Source organism: Vombatus ursinus, unplaced genomic scaffold, assembly GCF_900497805.2.
Source record: "Vombatus ursinus unplaced genomic scaffold, bare-nosed wombat genome assembly UNPS02009573.1, whole genome shotgun sequence".
Lineage (NCBI taxonomy): Eukaryota > Metazoa > Chordata > Mammalia > Diprotodontia > Vombatidae > Vombatus > Vombatus ursinus.
Window position 1 is genome coordinate 22,358,805 of NW_020949351.1, and position 16,855 is coordinate 22,375,659.

At 37.2% G+C, this 16,855-nt stretch overlaps 1 protein-coding gene across 7 annotated transcripts in view; it reads right to left on the bottom strand.

The window, feature by feature from the left end:
- The window catches only part of MBP (myelin basic protein), a 207,851-nt gene that overhangs the window by 41,229 nt on the left and 149,767 nt on the right, over positions 1-16,855 (bottom strand). For all 7 annotated transcript variants that reach the window (XM_027852330.1, XM_027852328.1, XM_027852331.1 and 4 more), the window contains exon 4: positions 5,384-5,820. In XM_027852330.1, coding sequence (XP_027708131.1) covers positions 5,384-5,820 — 437 coding nt within the window. The remainder of the gene's footprint in view (positions 1-5,383; positions 5,821-16,855) is intronic.

The window sequence follows — 16,855 nt, forward strand, 5'->3', positions numbered from 1 at the left end:
AGAGTTGCCTGGGGTCACTGAGAGGTCAAGAGACTTGCCCATGGTCACACAGCTAGTATGAGTCAGAGGCTGGACTTGAACCCAGGTCTTCCTGACTCCAAGGCTAGCTTTCTATGCACTACATCAGGTTGCCTCTCATTGCCTTTCATGCCAGAGAAAAATATTTACTCACCTAGCTGGACCATGAGGTCATTCATTCATTCAAAATTAATCAATAAGTATTTATTGTGCCACTACTGTGCAAGGCAGTATGTTAAGAACAAGAATAGGAGCATTCTATAATGCAAATTAGTGCTAAACAGCTTGAAAAAAATATAGTCATAATGACAACTATTTGAACACTCAGAATTGTTGATGTGAACAAAAATGATGATTGTAAATACATAATGCATCAAGGAATCTGTGATATATTCTGATTTAAGTTTATAGACGTGATTAGAGGTTAGACCCTTATAACCAACAAATGCTCATCTCTTTTTCTAAGTGGTTGATAAGATATATCTTGAGGTCATAAAAATACAACTCGAAACTCAAGGAAGTCATCTGGTGTCCTGAATGAATGGGTTTTTGTTGTTGTTATACCAAATGAAGTGATTTTAAAAAGGAAGCAATTAGTACACCATTTCTGTTAAACAGTTTAATAAATGCACAAGCTTATTATAAAGCAAAGAATCAAACCAAAATCACATTGTAGTACAATGGCCGCAGAGCTAGTACCATTAAATACAGAGGTCATTTACATGCTTGCCATTTAAACAGCAAATATACCCAAATAAACAGCCAATACAATGACAATCTAGTCTGTTTTAACTGTGTTCTATTTAAATAACAATAGGCAACTGAGGTAATGGAAAGACAAGTCAATTTCTGGCAGTTGAGCCAAAGTTTTGGGTAACCACTGATCAATAACTTCTTTAAGATGACATTACTTCACAAGGAAATTGAATAAGAAACTTCAAAAATATCTGTGTGAGGCTAGTGGATAAAATAACCCCCTAGACATTTGTTACTTCAAAAGGATTTCTCATGGCAATCCTTTGGCAAACACATGCTTTGAGTTGCTGTGTACTACCCATTTTAGCCCATTAATTGCAGGAATCAATCTGGTGTCATATACACTACTGTACAGGAGAGAAGAGAATGAAGCCTGGTAGATGATACCAATATTAGCAAAATAGCAAACAAACAAAAAAAAACCATAACAAAAATAAAATGTTAAAATGATGAATGTTGCTCCACTCACCAAGCAGCAAAATGAGAAGATGACAAACAAGCTGATGAAGCTAGACTTGGGAATTTATACCGAAGTGATCTGTTGAGAGTTTCAAAATTGATGTTCTTTAAGCTATTCTCAAATGCTACAATGTTGCATGTGACAAGACTTACAAAAGGTAGCATGATGTTAACATAAGCCATCATGGAACCAAAAGCCAACTGCAGCAGGAAATAAATGGAAATAAATCAGGAAAAAAATTCAAGTGAATTAATTTGCAAGGATGCTTTTGAAAGTGGGCTATACATTGGCAAAATTAAAAAAAAAAAAAAAAAGGAAAATGTTCTTATCCTGTGTCCTGAAGTTCACATAGACATAATATAGCAACAGAATATAGAAAACATCTGAAAAAGGCTTACTTTACACAGAGATTTTAAGGAAAATAAAACACAGTTGAGAAAGATTTGTTCAGCTTAGAAGGTTTTTCTCTCCCCACACCAATACAAATGCAGTTTCAAAAGAGGGAAAAAGAAGTCACTTAAAAATGATGGAGAGTATGTATTCCCTGTATTCTGATGTGTTAATCATTTGTGTGGTGTTGTATCATTGTTCTTCACTCCCAAGGGCAGTAACTACGGTTTTATCTGACTAGTGTCAAGGAAACAAACAAACAAACCCAGTTTCTATATGTAATATTTCAAGCTTTAGTCATGTTTGAACTGATTAGTATGAGGTCAATTAGCATGCCATTTAGAATGGGTGGCATACAATGAAAAGACAGATAGATAATTGAAGTTAGGAAGGCAATCTCCTTCAATATAAAAGCCGAGTTAAATTTTATTTTTACCCCAAACTCCTACCCATTCTTTGTATTGTTCCAACATTCCAGCAGATGGGAGAACCTCTTCCCTCAAGGGAACAAGAGTCATTCTTTTCCCTTGTCTTACAACAAAGGGGGTTGTTATGTGTTAAACCTGCTTCATCTCGGCCTATCAAAAGAATATGTCAAATCAGGGAATTTGTAATGCACTTTCCCTGAATGTCAGCTCTCATTGGCCTTACAAAGGGCAAGTGTTGTTAGTACATTCCATGTTCCTGGTGTGGGTAGTTCTGGAACATGGCACCAAGTGGCACCATGATATGGTCACTGGGAGGGAGGTGGAAGAGGAAGAGATCAGGGCAAAACAAACAAACCAACACATTGACTCCTTTTTAGTGCCTTAGCGCAAAATCTTGTCACTGGGAAATATCTTCTAATCAACTAACCATCAATCCTCCTGCAAACTCCTCTGAAATAGATACCTTTTTCACAGGTGGGGTGGTTTGTAGCTCTACTGTAAAGTGAGCTTTGCTGCTATTATATCCACTCATTTTACAAGTTCTAAGAAAAAAAAATTGGCCAATGTGTAGATGTGGTTAGTGACCACAGCTACCCTTTCCAGTTGTCTTGATTTTTGAAAGCCTTGAAGACTGAAATATTTTCATATCAGTTAGATTAATCATTAATATGATCCTGTTTTCATTTTCCAGGGAGAACAAAAAAAACCAAACAAAACAACGCCATGACTCTAATCACTCATCACCACCAATAAATACACCAGAGTCTCACAATGGCTCTGTGAGCATAGCTATATTAGGCTTACTTTTGCATTATTCAAAATAAGCGAGTAATCTAAAGCATAAGAGTTGAGTCTCACCAAATATTGCCAATACTTCTACGTTTTCAGCCAATGACACTCCACTGAACTGTTTAACAGTGTGGGGTTAATGAACTTGCCTGTTTCTGCAGCTATAAATTATAACAAATTACTGCTGTTCTTGGATGATGATCCAAAAATCACCCACAGCCAACATTCTACAGTTGCTAGAATAGGTATTTCAAACATTAAAAAGCAGCTATTTTAAAGCTTTTTTTAAGGGAAAAAAAAAAAAAGAAAAGGGGGCAGCTAGGTGGCGCAGTGGATAGAGAACTGGCCCTGGAGTCAGGAGGACCTGAGTTCAAATTCGGCCTCAGACTCATCACACTTACTAGCTGTGTGACCCTGGTCAAGTCTCTTAACCCCACTGCCTAGCCAAAAAAAAAAAAAAAAAAAAAAGATCAAAGAAAAGATCTGTTAGAAGATTCATCCATGATACTTGGTAGTCTGTAAGCAGTATTTTGTGTTGAGAATGATTCCTTCAGACACTGGCAGCATTCAAATGACTAATTACTAAAGATTTACCCGGGTATAAGCACGGCACAGACTTAAATCTTTAAATGTATATGCAAAGATTCAGTTTGAGGTACATTTTCACAATGACTTATAAACAAAGCCACAATTTATATCCAGCTTAAACCACTACTACAGAAGTGAAATTTATTTTCTAATATGTAAGACCCAGCTGCTTAATCTTTCATGTATAAGATTAAATGCAATTTACCTGCTCCCTTGAGCGACAAAGAAAAATGTGAGTTTCAAAACTGGTGATATTCTTGAATATAGTACTTAACATAATGGCAAGAATTGAGTTAGTCAGCCTGAATCCACAGCAGTCTCTGTGGTTTAAGAGTTGTTCTTTGGAAACCACTGCAAATTGTCATCAGCTTTAAAAGTGGGTCAGATATCATGACTACTGTTGCAGGGGCAGGAAGGCAGTCCAAGAAAGCCTCAGAAAAAGCCTGCTTAAACAGCCACTGTAGCATAGTAACCAGAAAATGAATTCAATAAGCAGTTGGGTTATTCTGAGTATCATTTACAAATAAAAGAGAAGATGACAGACACCATGCTTATAGTGGTATTGGCACTGAACAGACCCATTATATAAATGAATGTACTTGGTGTTCCAATACAAAAATGAAATTGGCATGCATACATAAAGTCCAATGTACACCTTTTATTGATTACAATGGACTTCTAATAGGCATACACTATTACAATGAAGCACTGTAGCATTACCTTCAAAATCTTGAATCAAATTTTAAAAACTTTCAGTGTAGGCTGAAGGGAATTTCACCTTTGAAATGCTAAGATGCTATCCTATCATCCTCCCCAGAGTAATGACTACTATGACACCACTACTATCATCTTTAGAGAGAGATGTTGTTACACAGGAAGGAATTAGATTTTTTTTTTGTTAACATTCCATCAAAGCCCTAAAAACAGGTCAAAAAACACTGTCATAAACACAATATACACTCATGGGAAAAGTTACATTCTAAGAGACAGTTGTCAATACTCAGGCACTTATTTGGAGAACAAACAAAAGCTCAGCATTCAGAAATCAAATGAAAATCACTTTAAAAAATATTTGAACTGCTATCTGGGAACCAGCTCCTTAGTTCAGTAACAGCTGCAGGCCTTTCAGTTCATCCCTGCCTTCAAAAGCAAGAACAGGGAGCTCCATCAGGGCTAACATTACATGCCTATGTGTTCCTTGTGCTACACAACAGGTACATTTCTTGGCATACAGTTTTGTCTACTAAGTATATATTTTCATTCACCAAAGGTCACAAATTCTATGGTTCCATTTATGGAATAATACACTTAAGATTTACACATATAGACATTTCTCCCTCCTACTAACAGATGAGAAAGAAAAAAGCAGGTTTACATATAACATATCAGAGATTTCAGGAGTATATTCAACAGACTTCCTCCAATTCCCCTTTTCATCATTGCAAAGTCAGAGGAAAGCTGTCATAATTTGTTCCGACAAGCAATGGAGATGAGAAAAGATCAGGGTATGTAGGGAGTAGAATAATGATCACAAAAAAGACTCCCAAAGCACATGGTAATTTCTTTCTGCATTGCCCAAGAATCCTGTCCCTTAGGTTCTATCCCCCACTACAAACCAGGGATTCACAAAATTATCAGGCTTCCTGGCCCCACCCTGATTTCCAGCCCTCATTAGGTGGAAGACTGGATAAAAAGTGAAAATGTCCTAAGCAGCAAGCCAGGAACATTTCCTTGTGCTGCTCTGTTAATTAATTAATTATTATTTTTTTTTAAAGCAGCAGGCAGCATTGCATAAAGCCCAATGAATACCCACTGCCTGCTGGTTAAATTAATCCTTGCTCCACGGTAGTGACTTAGTTCAACTATTTCCTATTTTTCCTTTCTCTTAGCTTTCTTAATTTAAAAATGAATGAGCACTCATTTTGCTGTGGTCCCTCTATTCCTCAGAGCTCACCTTGCCTGAGGCCCTCCTGGGCACATCCCTGTCACCTCCAAAGAATCTGCCCAGTGAGTCAAGTATACCCGTGTCTCTGTGCCTCGGGTTGAATCCATGCCTAGCATGGTCCATGGTACTTGCAGTTGCCAGGTATTTTGATCCGTGCCTCTGAGAAGATCTTTTCTGTGAAGCCATCAACTCTGAGCCTTCCAAAGCTGCTGCACTGTCTTCTTGGATGGTCTGAAGCTCATCTGACTCTGAGGGCCGATCTTTGAAGGTGTTGTCCTCCCTTCCTGGAGCATCTCGGGAAAAGAGGCGGATCAAGTGGGGGCGACCCACGGTGTCAGCTGGGTTGGCCTTGGTCCAGGCATTCTTTGGGTCCGCTGTACTCTTGGAGTCTGTCACCGCTGTGCCCTTAGAGGAGGGTCCATTGTTCTGGTTCACATCTGCCTCTCCTGCAAACAACAAGGATGAGATATGAATACAGGCCTGTGAAAAACAGGGCGTTAGAACAATGCTGCTTTCTTTGACTTGTCTTGACTTAGTTATTTCATACAAAATCCATAGAATATGGGTCGTTGCATGAAATTGCACCCCACCTCCTAAGCTGCTTTTTGAAAAATTGTCCTAGAATTAATCACCCTGTTGGGGGATTTGGGCAGAAGTAGGGCCTAAGAATCAACCAGTGAAAATCTGAGTAAGATGCAGCACCGCTTCCTAATGAAACAAACTGCCCAAATATAACAGTTATCAAACACGTCCTTTAGAATGCTGACATAAGCATATTCAGGCAGGTAAGACACACTGATGAATTTTATTATGATGGTGTTGCATAATTATTGCTTAAAAATTATCCACACACACATTAAAAATATATTAATAGCCTCCTTTACAGATAATCACATTGAACACTTGAAAGTTTCCCGGTTAAATATTCAACTTTGTATTTATTCTGCCATTCCATTTTTATGTAGTCTTAGGAAGAAGACATTTGGGATTCTTGAGTCCCCAAACTCCAATAGTTGGCCTCTCTCATAGGACAATTAATGATTCTTAGTGACCACCATGAAACTGGGTCAACTGGCAGAGTTCAAGGGTGGCAGGGGTTTTTCACGTTGTGCGCCACCATTTGTCAACTTAAAAAAAATTGTTTTTAAAAAAGCTGTATTTCTCCTGAGGACATGCTCCTCAAAGGTTTTAGAGAAAAGAAGTCAATTTCAACTCAGTTACTCTCTTCCTATGTCTTTTGACCTATAACATTTATCTACAGGTTTTCAAACTAATTATAACTTATAATACCTCAAATAATTCTCAACAGCCCTGTGAGATAGATGCAATTTCCTTTGTTTTATAGTTGAGGAAACTGAGCCAGACAGAGGTTAGGTGTTTTGCCCAGGGTCACACAGCTAGTAAATGTCTGAGGCTGGATTTGAACTCAGGACATACCAGCATCATAGAAGCCAAAGCTGGATGCACTGCCAAAGAGCAGACTAGATAAAACATATAATAGAACATAAACCTCTTGAGATCATAGGATATTTCATTTTTGTCTTTGTTTTGCCATTGCATAGCACAGTGTCTAACAACTACTAGGTACTAAATAAATGCGCATTGATTGTCTCAACCACATCAAATGATGCAGAAAAGTCAAGGAGGTTGAACACTGTGAAGAGTCCACTGGATTCTGGCAATTAAGGGATCATTACTGACTTTTAAGACAGCAGTTTCAGTAGAGTTGTAGGGAAAGAAGTCAAATCACAATGGATAGCTGAGATTAGTGGGACAAATGTAAATGTTAGCTTTGACAAGGAGGAGGGCTACCTTAAAGAAGAGGGGAAGAAGATAAGAATGTTATGAGGGAGAGGAAATAATATTATATATATAAATACACACACACACATATACACAGAAAATATATATGTGGGTATATATACACACATCATATACACTATCTCATTTCATCTGCACAACAAACTGAGACTGACACTAGGTGTTATTCACATTTTACAGATAAAGAAGCTGACATAACTAGAAATGGTTAAGAGGCCAGATTGGAAAAAAAGTCTTTCCTGATTCTAGGTCCAGTACTCTTTCCACTATGCCCTGTTGACTCCCAGTAAGGCACTGACCCTCAATTGACTCGATTTTTTAGATAAAGTATAAGACAATGCCATCTGCTGAGAAAGGAGAGGTGGAGAAGGGTGGTGGGCAGGGTGGGGTTTATGAAGTTTGAGGATAGATTACCATGAGAGCCAAGTTCAGTTTCTAGTGGATCCAGCTGGCAAAGTTCTGTCACTTTTTTCTAGCAACACTCAGGAATAGGAACAGAAAATGGTGGGATTTACCTATAGCTAGAGATTAACAGGGAAGTAGTATGGCAGAACAATAGAGTGGGGGACTTAAAAGTGGAAGGGGGTGCAATGCTGAAATGGAGTCAAGAGTGTGCAGGGATGGAAGGGAAGTAGGAGCTGAGGTTATGGAGTGGGAGAACAGGGAAGATGAAGGGCTCCAATGGTGGTAAAAGGCAGGTTCAAGAGGAGTGCAAAGGAATAGAAGGACAAAAAATTGTGATCAATAGGAACTTGTTAAAATTTTGGAGAGAATTGAGAGCCTAAACACATTCATTCATACATACATTTCAAAGAAACATTGTTTCAAGACATTGATGTACCTTGGGAAGAAAACACAACCTGGTATGAGGAAAGAATGATAGATCTGGAATCAGAGTTATCAATAAAATGCCAGCTTTACCATTTAATATCTGTAGGTACCTCATGGGCCTCAGTTTCTCAACTAGTAAAATGATGAAGTTGGACCAGGTGACCTCTAAATTCCTTTCTAGATCTAAATCTATGAGCCTGTGAACTAGGCATGTAATGCTCTCTACATAAACTTGTAACTCTGAATTTAAAATGTTTCTTCTCTTGAACCAATTCACTGTGTATTATCACATTGAGGCCTTGGGACTATATGCCTTTATTCTAAGTTTTCTGAAGGAAAAGCAAAAGGAAGATTATTCTAAATTTTCAATTTTGTAGCGACTGTTGAATTTTTCTACTTTCTTCTTACTCCCAAAACATGTAAAATGGGTATCCTATATCTATTCTTTTAACCCCTAACCTTTCATAGAACATAGTTAATGTTCTAATAAATTAAAAGGTATTTTAATATGAAAAAGTAAAAAACAAACTCTGGCAATCTGATGTTCACATTCACCAGTATATTCAAATAGCTTGTTCCTCCATACACTTTTTTTTTTTGCTTTGTTTTTGAGAGGCAATAGGGTTTAAGTGACTTGGCCAGGCTAATAAGTGTCAAGTATCTGAGACCATATTTGAACTCAGGTCCTCCTGATTCCAGAGCTGGTACTCTATCCACTGTACCACCTACCTACCCCCATTGGATAGCTTGTTACCAATGACATCATTTAAACAAGTTAATGGACCCTCTTTTTTAAAATCTTTCGCCTTTTCCTTTTTCTCCTTTACTTCACTTGGGTATGTGACACAATTGATTGCTTCTTGAAAGTCTATTTTCTCATGGTTTCCATGGCACTGAATTTTCTTATTTTTCTCCCTCTGCTTCCAATTGCTCTTGTCCTATTTATTACTTCAGTTGTGTCCAACTCTTTCTGACCCCATTTAGGAAAATGTCATCAAACTTCCTGACAATCAGACCTCTCCAAAAGTGAAAGTGGGCTACCTTAGGAGGTAGTGGTTTCTCTCTCATTTGAGATCTTCAGGCAAAGGCTACATGACCACTTGTCAGGTTTGGTGTAGAAAAGATTCTTATTGAGATATGAACTGAATAAGAGGTTGAACTCTGAGGGTCCTTCCATAATTCTATGATCCTGCTTCTTAAAAGTCAATGTCCTTGGACCTCTGTTCTTCTCTCTCCAACCTTCTACCCTTTGTGAAATAATCTATTTTCCAGTTTTTGAGGTGATTGACTCCTAAATCTACCTCTTCAATCATAACCTTTCATCCATACTCAGTCCCAAATTTCCAATGGCATATATTACACTTCTACTTAGAGGGTCTACTGTAACTTCAAACTCAACATATCTCACACTGAACACAGATGACTTTTACACAGTACCTTAAGCATTACAAAGTGCTTTATGGATATTATGTCATTTGATCAATCAGTAAATTTGATATATTTGATAAATTAGTAAATCAATCAATAAATAAACATTTATTAAGTCAGGCACTGTGCTTGGCACTGGGGACACAAAATTAAAAAATGAAACAGAACCTGTCCTAAAGAAGTTTATGCTTTAGTGGGGGAACAGCATGTCCACTCATAAGTAAATATGGCATACACACACACACACACACACACACACACACGTATATTTGATGCACATTAAATTTTGGGAAGAGGAGTACAACCAGTGAGGGGCATTAGAAAAGGCTTCATGTAGAAGGTAGCATTTGAGCTGTGCTTCAAAGGAAGCTATGGATTCTAACAGGTGGTGATTCTAATAAGGAGGTGACGCATTCCAGATACAGAGAACAGCCCATGCAAATGTATAAAGGCAAGGGATGGAATGTCACTTGGGAAAAATAGCAAGGAGGCTAGTTTGTGACTAGACCAGAGAGTGCATGAAGGGGAATGCATGTATAAGTCTGGGAAAGATAGACTGGAACCAGATTGTAAAGGGCTTTAAATGCCAAACATGTTTCTATCTTATCCTAAAGGCAACAGGAAGCCATTGGAACTTTCTGAGAAGAGGAGTGATCACTTTGTCAACTATACGGAGGAAAATTGAGAAAGGGAAACTAATTACAAGAAATGCTGTTAGGTAGATAAAAAATAGATCATTATCCCACTTTTAAAGATGATGAAGCTGTGGCTCAGAAAGATTAAGTGACTGGTAAATGGTCTCATACGTACTGTATCACAGTGGGGATTGAACCCAAGATCCCTTCTGACTCCAAGTCCAACAGTCTTTCAATTATGCCACACCAACTTAAAACAAACTCAAATCAAATTTTCTTCACATTACCAAAATTTGTTCCCTTTTCCAATATCTCATTTCTAGTAGTTGTAAAACCATTACTTCAGTCTCCCAGGTTAGAGACCTTATAATCATTTTTGACTCTTCTCTTTTTTCATCTTTTATATCCCATTTGTGATCAACTCTTATTTGTCCAGTTTAAGACCTGCTTCTACAATAAAGCCTTCTGTGTCAACTCCATATGGGAAGCACTGAATAAATGTTGTATCTATCCAGATGTCTATCTATCTATTCATCCATCCATCACCTATCTCTAATTTGTTTTGATTTCTCTTTCCTCTATTATATTTTTAGCCACTAACACAACAATTAGGTGATCTTAAACATTTCATGGCAGTATAATTGGGGAATGGCCAAAAAGGGTCCAGTCCTTAGAGTATGTTTCAATTGGTCCTCCCAGGTGGGTTATCAGAGCATGAACAATATTTCCTACCTGGTTTCATCCAACATAAGAAAGTTTGGCAAGCCTCCTTCTGGCCATGAGTGAAAGAGGGGCCAGTACTGTGAAATAAAAAGAGTTTTCTGTTTGGTTGAAGAACCGGAAGGAATGATGATGTAGAAAGGCTGAGCCTAAACTGAGGGTACAAAAGGTTCAAGTAGATGATCTCTTTTAAGTGGAGAGGACTGTTGTGAAACACCAGTTGGGGGAGAAGTAGTCTGTTCTTTCACCTGGCTGCCATGTATCCCCGAATGCATGAATCTATTCTCTCTTAATTACAAGTGAATGAGAATCTAGAGATGGAATGGTTCAGATTATGACTTTGTGAACTTTGAAAGGCTGGAAGAACCATGCACTACTAGATTAAATAACAGAGACCACCAGAGCTAGTAGCAGCAGTAATTGAATCTAGTGAGGAGCTGGCTCTTAGGAGTTACTTGCCTATTCTAGTCCATCAGTAGATTGACCTGTCAACCAAGAGCCTGCAACCTGCAAGAAGTTAGCTCAGCTGAATATGAGAGCAACTCATGGTCTGGTGAGATTATACCAAGAAATAAATTTGGTGGTGACTCCAAGGATAGAAAAGGCCTCCTAGGTCCATTAATCATGGGGTACCCCTGATTCCATGTATTCCCTAAATGTATACTTCAAATCTGAACTCACTTTCCCAATGGAGTAAATTTATATGTAACGAGAGAGTGTGCCGACTTGGAGGATATTTTGCAATTTCTGTCCTTGCCATATCTTCTGGGTGACCAACCATACACACACACATGCACACACACACACACACACACACATTTTGGTGAGGCAATTGGGGTTCAGTGACTTGCCCAGAATCACATAGCTAGTTAAGTGTTATGTGTCTGAGGCCAAATTTGAACTCAGGTCCTTCTGACTCCAGGGCCAGTGATCTATCCACTGCGCCACCTAGCTGCCCCTACCATATTTTTTTTAAAAAAAGGTAAATGGTGTCAACTGGTTCACTGATAGTGGGGAAGAACAACCTAAGAGGAAGTTTATTGGCAACAGTAAACCTCAACCCCTGAGAATTACTCCTAAAACCCTGAAGGGAGAAGTAGTCAGCCACCCTGTGGAAACCCAGTCTGCTAAGACAAATGAGAGTTGGGGAAGTAACTCAAGAGGGAGTACATATTAGGTTGCTTTTTTCCAAAATAAGTCTATGTATTTCTTGAGAGAGAGAATAGTCTTATCCTTTTTTTTTTTTGGTTTGTATTTTGTATTTTTTGTTTTTCATTTAGGCAATCAGGGTTAAGTGACTTGCCCAGGGTCACACAGCTAGTAAGTGTCAAGTGTCTGATGCCAAATTTGAGCTCAGGTCTTCCTGACTCCAAGGTTGGAGCTGTATCCACTGCGCCACCTAGCTGCCCCGTTATTCTTTTTTTTTTTTTAAACCTCATTATCTCACCCTACTTTTGAAGTTAACTGTATGATCATAGGGAAATTAGTTCGCTTCTCTGAGTTTCATCATCTGTAAAAGAAAAATAATATATAAATTACTTACCTCCCAAAACTACTGTGAGCTTGAATGAGATAATATATGTAAAGAGTTTTGAAAAACTTTAAATCAATATAAAAATGAAATTTATCATTGTTATTTAATCATAGAATCAGATATAAAGAACTGGGAGGGACCTTAGAGATCATCAAGTATAACCCCCTCATTTTTTATAGGTAAGGAAACTGAGGCCCAGAGAAGTTAAATAACTTGTCCAAGGCCTCATAGATAGTAGGTTGCAGAGCTAAGATCTGAACTCATATCCTGAGATTCCAAGTTTAGCATTTTTTTTTCATTATACCATGAGGCTTCCCTTCAATCTCATTTGGTTAATTGAATTGAACTGAATCAAACTTATACTTCCATTAATCTCCTCAGAGAGGTTGTGAAGATCAAATGAGATAGAGTGTAAACTCCTTCAGGGCAGGAACTTTTTCTTTTTTTGTCATAGTATCTCTAACACCCTGCATATTGCTTAGTATAGAGGGGTACTTACTAAGTCCCTATTCATAAATTGATTTTATACTTACACAAATACACTTCTAACACAAGATACTGTATTATTTAACATCTTTACAACTACTACAAGGCTCACAGTTAACAATAATAAATATCTGTTAATCAGTTAAAAATATTTTGTATACATGGGTAAAGATGAACTAACAGGTGAAAAATGTGGATAATTAAAATGAAAAATTCAAGTAAAATGTAGCAGCTTTTAAATATCAATACTAGATTTTTTTCTTCCCTAAATTATCTTATTTGTTTCTGTATTTTGCTCAGGTTAAGTGTTGAAGTACATATTACATAATTTATCTATTTATTTGTCTATCTCTATGAAAGAGAAATAATTCCAAATGACTTGGACAAAATCATATAGGGAAAGAGTCCACACAAGGACAAAATTTATTGTTTACTGATATTTCAAACTCCATTTTCAATGCAAATTAGGATTTTCAAACAGATGTTGCATATCTACACCAGACATTTAAGCTGGCAACACATGCCATCACTCAAAAATAGTTTGGTAAACAGTAGCAACCCAGAAGTCTGAATCCAAATTTATGTTATGTTTAAAAAAACTGCTTTTAGGTATCAACCTCATCTCATATGACTTAGAAATTTGTCATTCAACTCAAGAAGACTATGAAGAAAAAGAGATGCAGGGAAATGGGATAGTTTGATATCACAGTTTTGTCTAAATTGTGACTACTGCTGATTAAAACCTACCAAAATAGACATTTTAATGAGCTGTGTCTTATTTTTGTTAGCATAATCTTTCACATTATTGAATATCTACTAAGTGTGCTAATGTAAAATAATCATGAACTTAATATGGAATAACATTTTGTAACTGATAACTCCTAGCTACATTTTATATGGTGGAAATGGCCCTTATGGGTGGTAGAAGCAAAAGAAATAGTGAAAAACATGTGAATCACTAGCTGTGTTCTATACTCTGTGCCATAATATAAATTAATGCAAAATGAAAAGGGAAAACAATGAATACATTGTGCTTAATCAAATGCATTAACAAAACACAAGAGCATCTGCATACTAATATTTTTACAACAGTTGGGCTTTGTGTCTTTGAATATAGTTATTTGTAAGTAACAAAGAAGGGCATTTGTGCCATAAAAGTAGCTTCTCTTAACATGTAAGTTGTAGGCTGCAAAGTCTAAATCATTACATATGTCTTTTGGGGATGATAAAAATGCAATTTTAACTTTGATACTAAATCTACCCTACAGTAAATCCATATTACAGAGCATGAAGAGAATAAGACATTCCTTGTCTATGTCTTTAAACATAAGCCCACTTCCACCTCAATGTGTGTTACTTCTAGTGAGCACATGATTATTTTAAAAATAGTACAGATGGATTACATTTTCCAATTATGTGCTCAAATGTCTGATGCTTTCCTAAGGCCACTGAAAAGCAGGCAAACTGTTCTACTTTGCCCCTTTTTTCTAGAGAAATAACAACAATTATCAGTTAAAGTGACTTGTGATCAGATTTGGGTTTTGAGTGTTTGCTGAATTAGGAGCTCTAAGATGAAGCATGAAAACTTTCTCAAAACTCAATTCCAAAGACCCTAGGCTTCCACTTTAATCTTAAACTCTCTTAAAAACCAAAAAAAAAAACCTACCTTGTCTTTTCCTTCAAATCCCTGTGAGATCAACTGAACTAAAGCACAAACCTCACTCTGATTTTTCAGCATCAGAATATTTTAGTGTTGAAAGGGATCATGGAGTTTTTTTTGCTGATTCCTACTACTATATTTAATCTAATAAGTTGAAATGACTGCCCTGAGGTCATCGTGCTACTTAGAAGCAGCTACCTGGGGGTCCTTGGTCAAGTAACTTCATCTTTAGGGTCTCTGATTCTGTAAGCAATGGGAAAGTGACATACCTCCAATACCACAGTAAATGAGAGAGTAGAATTATAAACAGTAGTATAATTTCCAAAGTCAAATAGCAAGTGATAAAATTTGTTAGAAAAGTCATAGTAGGATTAACAAGAGAAATATAAATTAAAGCGACTCCAAGGTTCCCCTTCTCACCCATTAGATTGCCAAAGTTGACAAATTTTAAAAAATGACAAATGTTAGAAGGTCTGTATTAAAGCAGGCCCCTTGATGCACTGTTGGTAGAGCTGTGAATTGGTTCAGTCATTCTGGAAAACAATTTGGAACTGTGTCCAAAAATTACCAAATGGTGCATATTCTCTGACCCAATGATACCACTAATGGGCCATTACTCCAAAGAAATCAAAGAAAGAGGGAAAAGTTTTATAGGTACAAAAGAATCTACAGCAATCGCTCTTGTTGTGGTGGTAAAGAGCTGGAAACTAAGATGTGCCCATCAACTGGGGAATGACTGAAAAATTATGATACATGAATGTAATAGAATACCATTATGCCATTAAAAAAAGTGATGAAAGGGATAGTTTCATAGAAACCTCTGAAGACTTGTATAAATTGATGCAGAGTTAGGTGAGCAGAGGCAGGAGAACAAGTTATACGATGACAACATTGTAAAAAGGAACAACTTCCAAAGACTTGGGGAGTCTGATTAACATAATCATCAGCCATGATTATAGAGGACCAATGAGGAAGGATGCTATCTACTTTCTGAGAGAGAGATGACAGACTAATATGCAGAAGGAGACATTTTTTAACATGGTCAATGTGAGAATTTTCTTTGCTTGACATATGTATTTGTAACAAGGGTTCCCCTCCCCTTATTCCCAGGGGGAAGTTAGAGGGAGAGAAAATAAATGCTTGTTAATTGAAAAAAATTATAATTTAATTAAAAAGAAAGGGGTTTGGATAGCACCCCTTTCAGCAATAAAGTTATGATCCTTCAGTGACATCTTCTATGTTGTCCCCACCCCCCAATATACTGGGTTGTTTTTTTTTTATTTACTTATTGGGCAAGTCATTTATCTTTGGTCTAACTTAGTTTCCTCATCTGTGGAATGGGGATAATAATAGCACCTACTGTGCAGGGTTGTTGTGAAGATTAAATGAGATAAGATGTATAGTGCTTTGCAAACCTAAAATGCTATATAAATGCTAGCTATTACTACTATTAATTACAATATTATTATTGTCCTTGATGAATTCCAGATACCTGGCTTAGATAAACCACCTGCTTAGTTAATTGAAAGACATATGCCTCAGGATGAACTGTTATTGCTGTCCCACCGTCAGTGATATTTGAAAGATTGATGAAAATAGGAAAGATACAATAGGCTCAGAGAAAGAAAAATGTCTTGATTTTCAAAAAATAGCCTTCAAACTACAGAATAAAACTACAAGCCTGTGAGCTTGACTTCAATTCCTGGGGAAATTCTAAAATGAATTATTAAATATTAATTATTAAAGAGAGAGCTAATGAGCATTTAGAATCGGAAGTGATGATTACCAAGAGCCAGCGTGGCTTCATCAAGAACAGGTCCTGCCAGGCTATTCTTATATTATTTTTTGACAGGGTTACTAAACTAGTAAAATCAGGGAAACGTTTACCTAGACTTTAGCAGAGCATTTGATAAAATGACTTATACTGTCCTTGTGGAGGAGATAGAGAGATAAAGACTAGACAAGATATGGCTACAATCAAACAGTACTCGTAAATGGTTTGATATCAGCCCAGCATATTTCTAGTGGAGTGCTCCAAGGACCTGTGATTGATCCTGTGCTGTTTAACATTTGTTTCAATGACTCGGATAAAGGCATATGTATATGGCACGCTCATTGAATTAGCTTATAACATGTTGCTGTTGTTTGTCCTTCGTTCTCGAAGAGGACCATGACATCAGGAAGGTGATGCCATGATACGCAAGTGAACTAGATTTACGTGAGGGAGAGCTGTGCCAAGTCACCAGCCTCACTTTCTCCTCCAGAGCCTTCTGGATGCAGTGGCCAGATATAGATCAGGATGACTAGAGATGGCTCCCAGCTTACAACATAAAGCTGAGAGGAAGAGCTAAAATCCTAGATGAGAG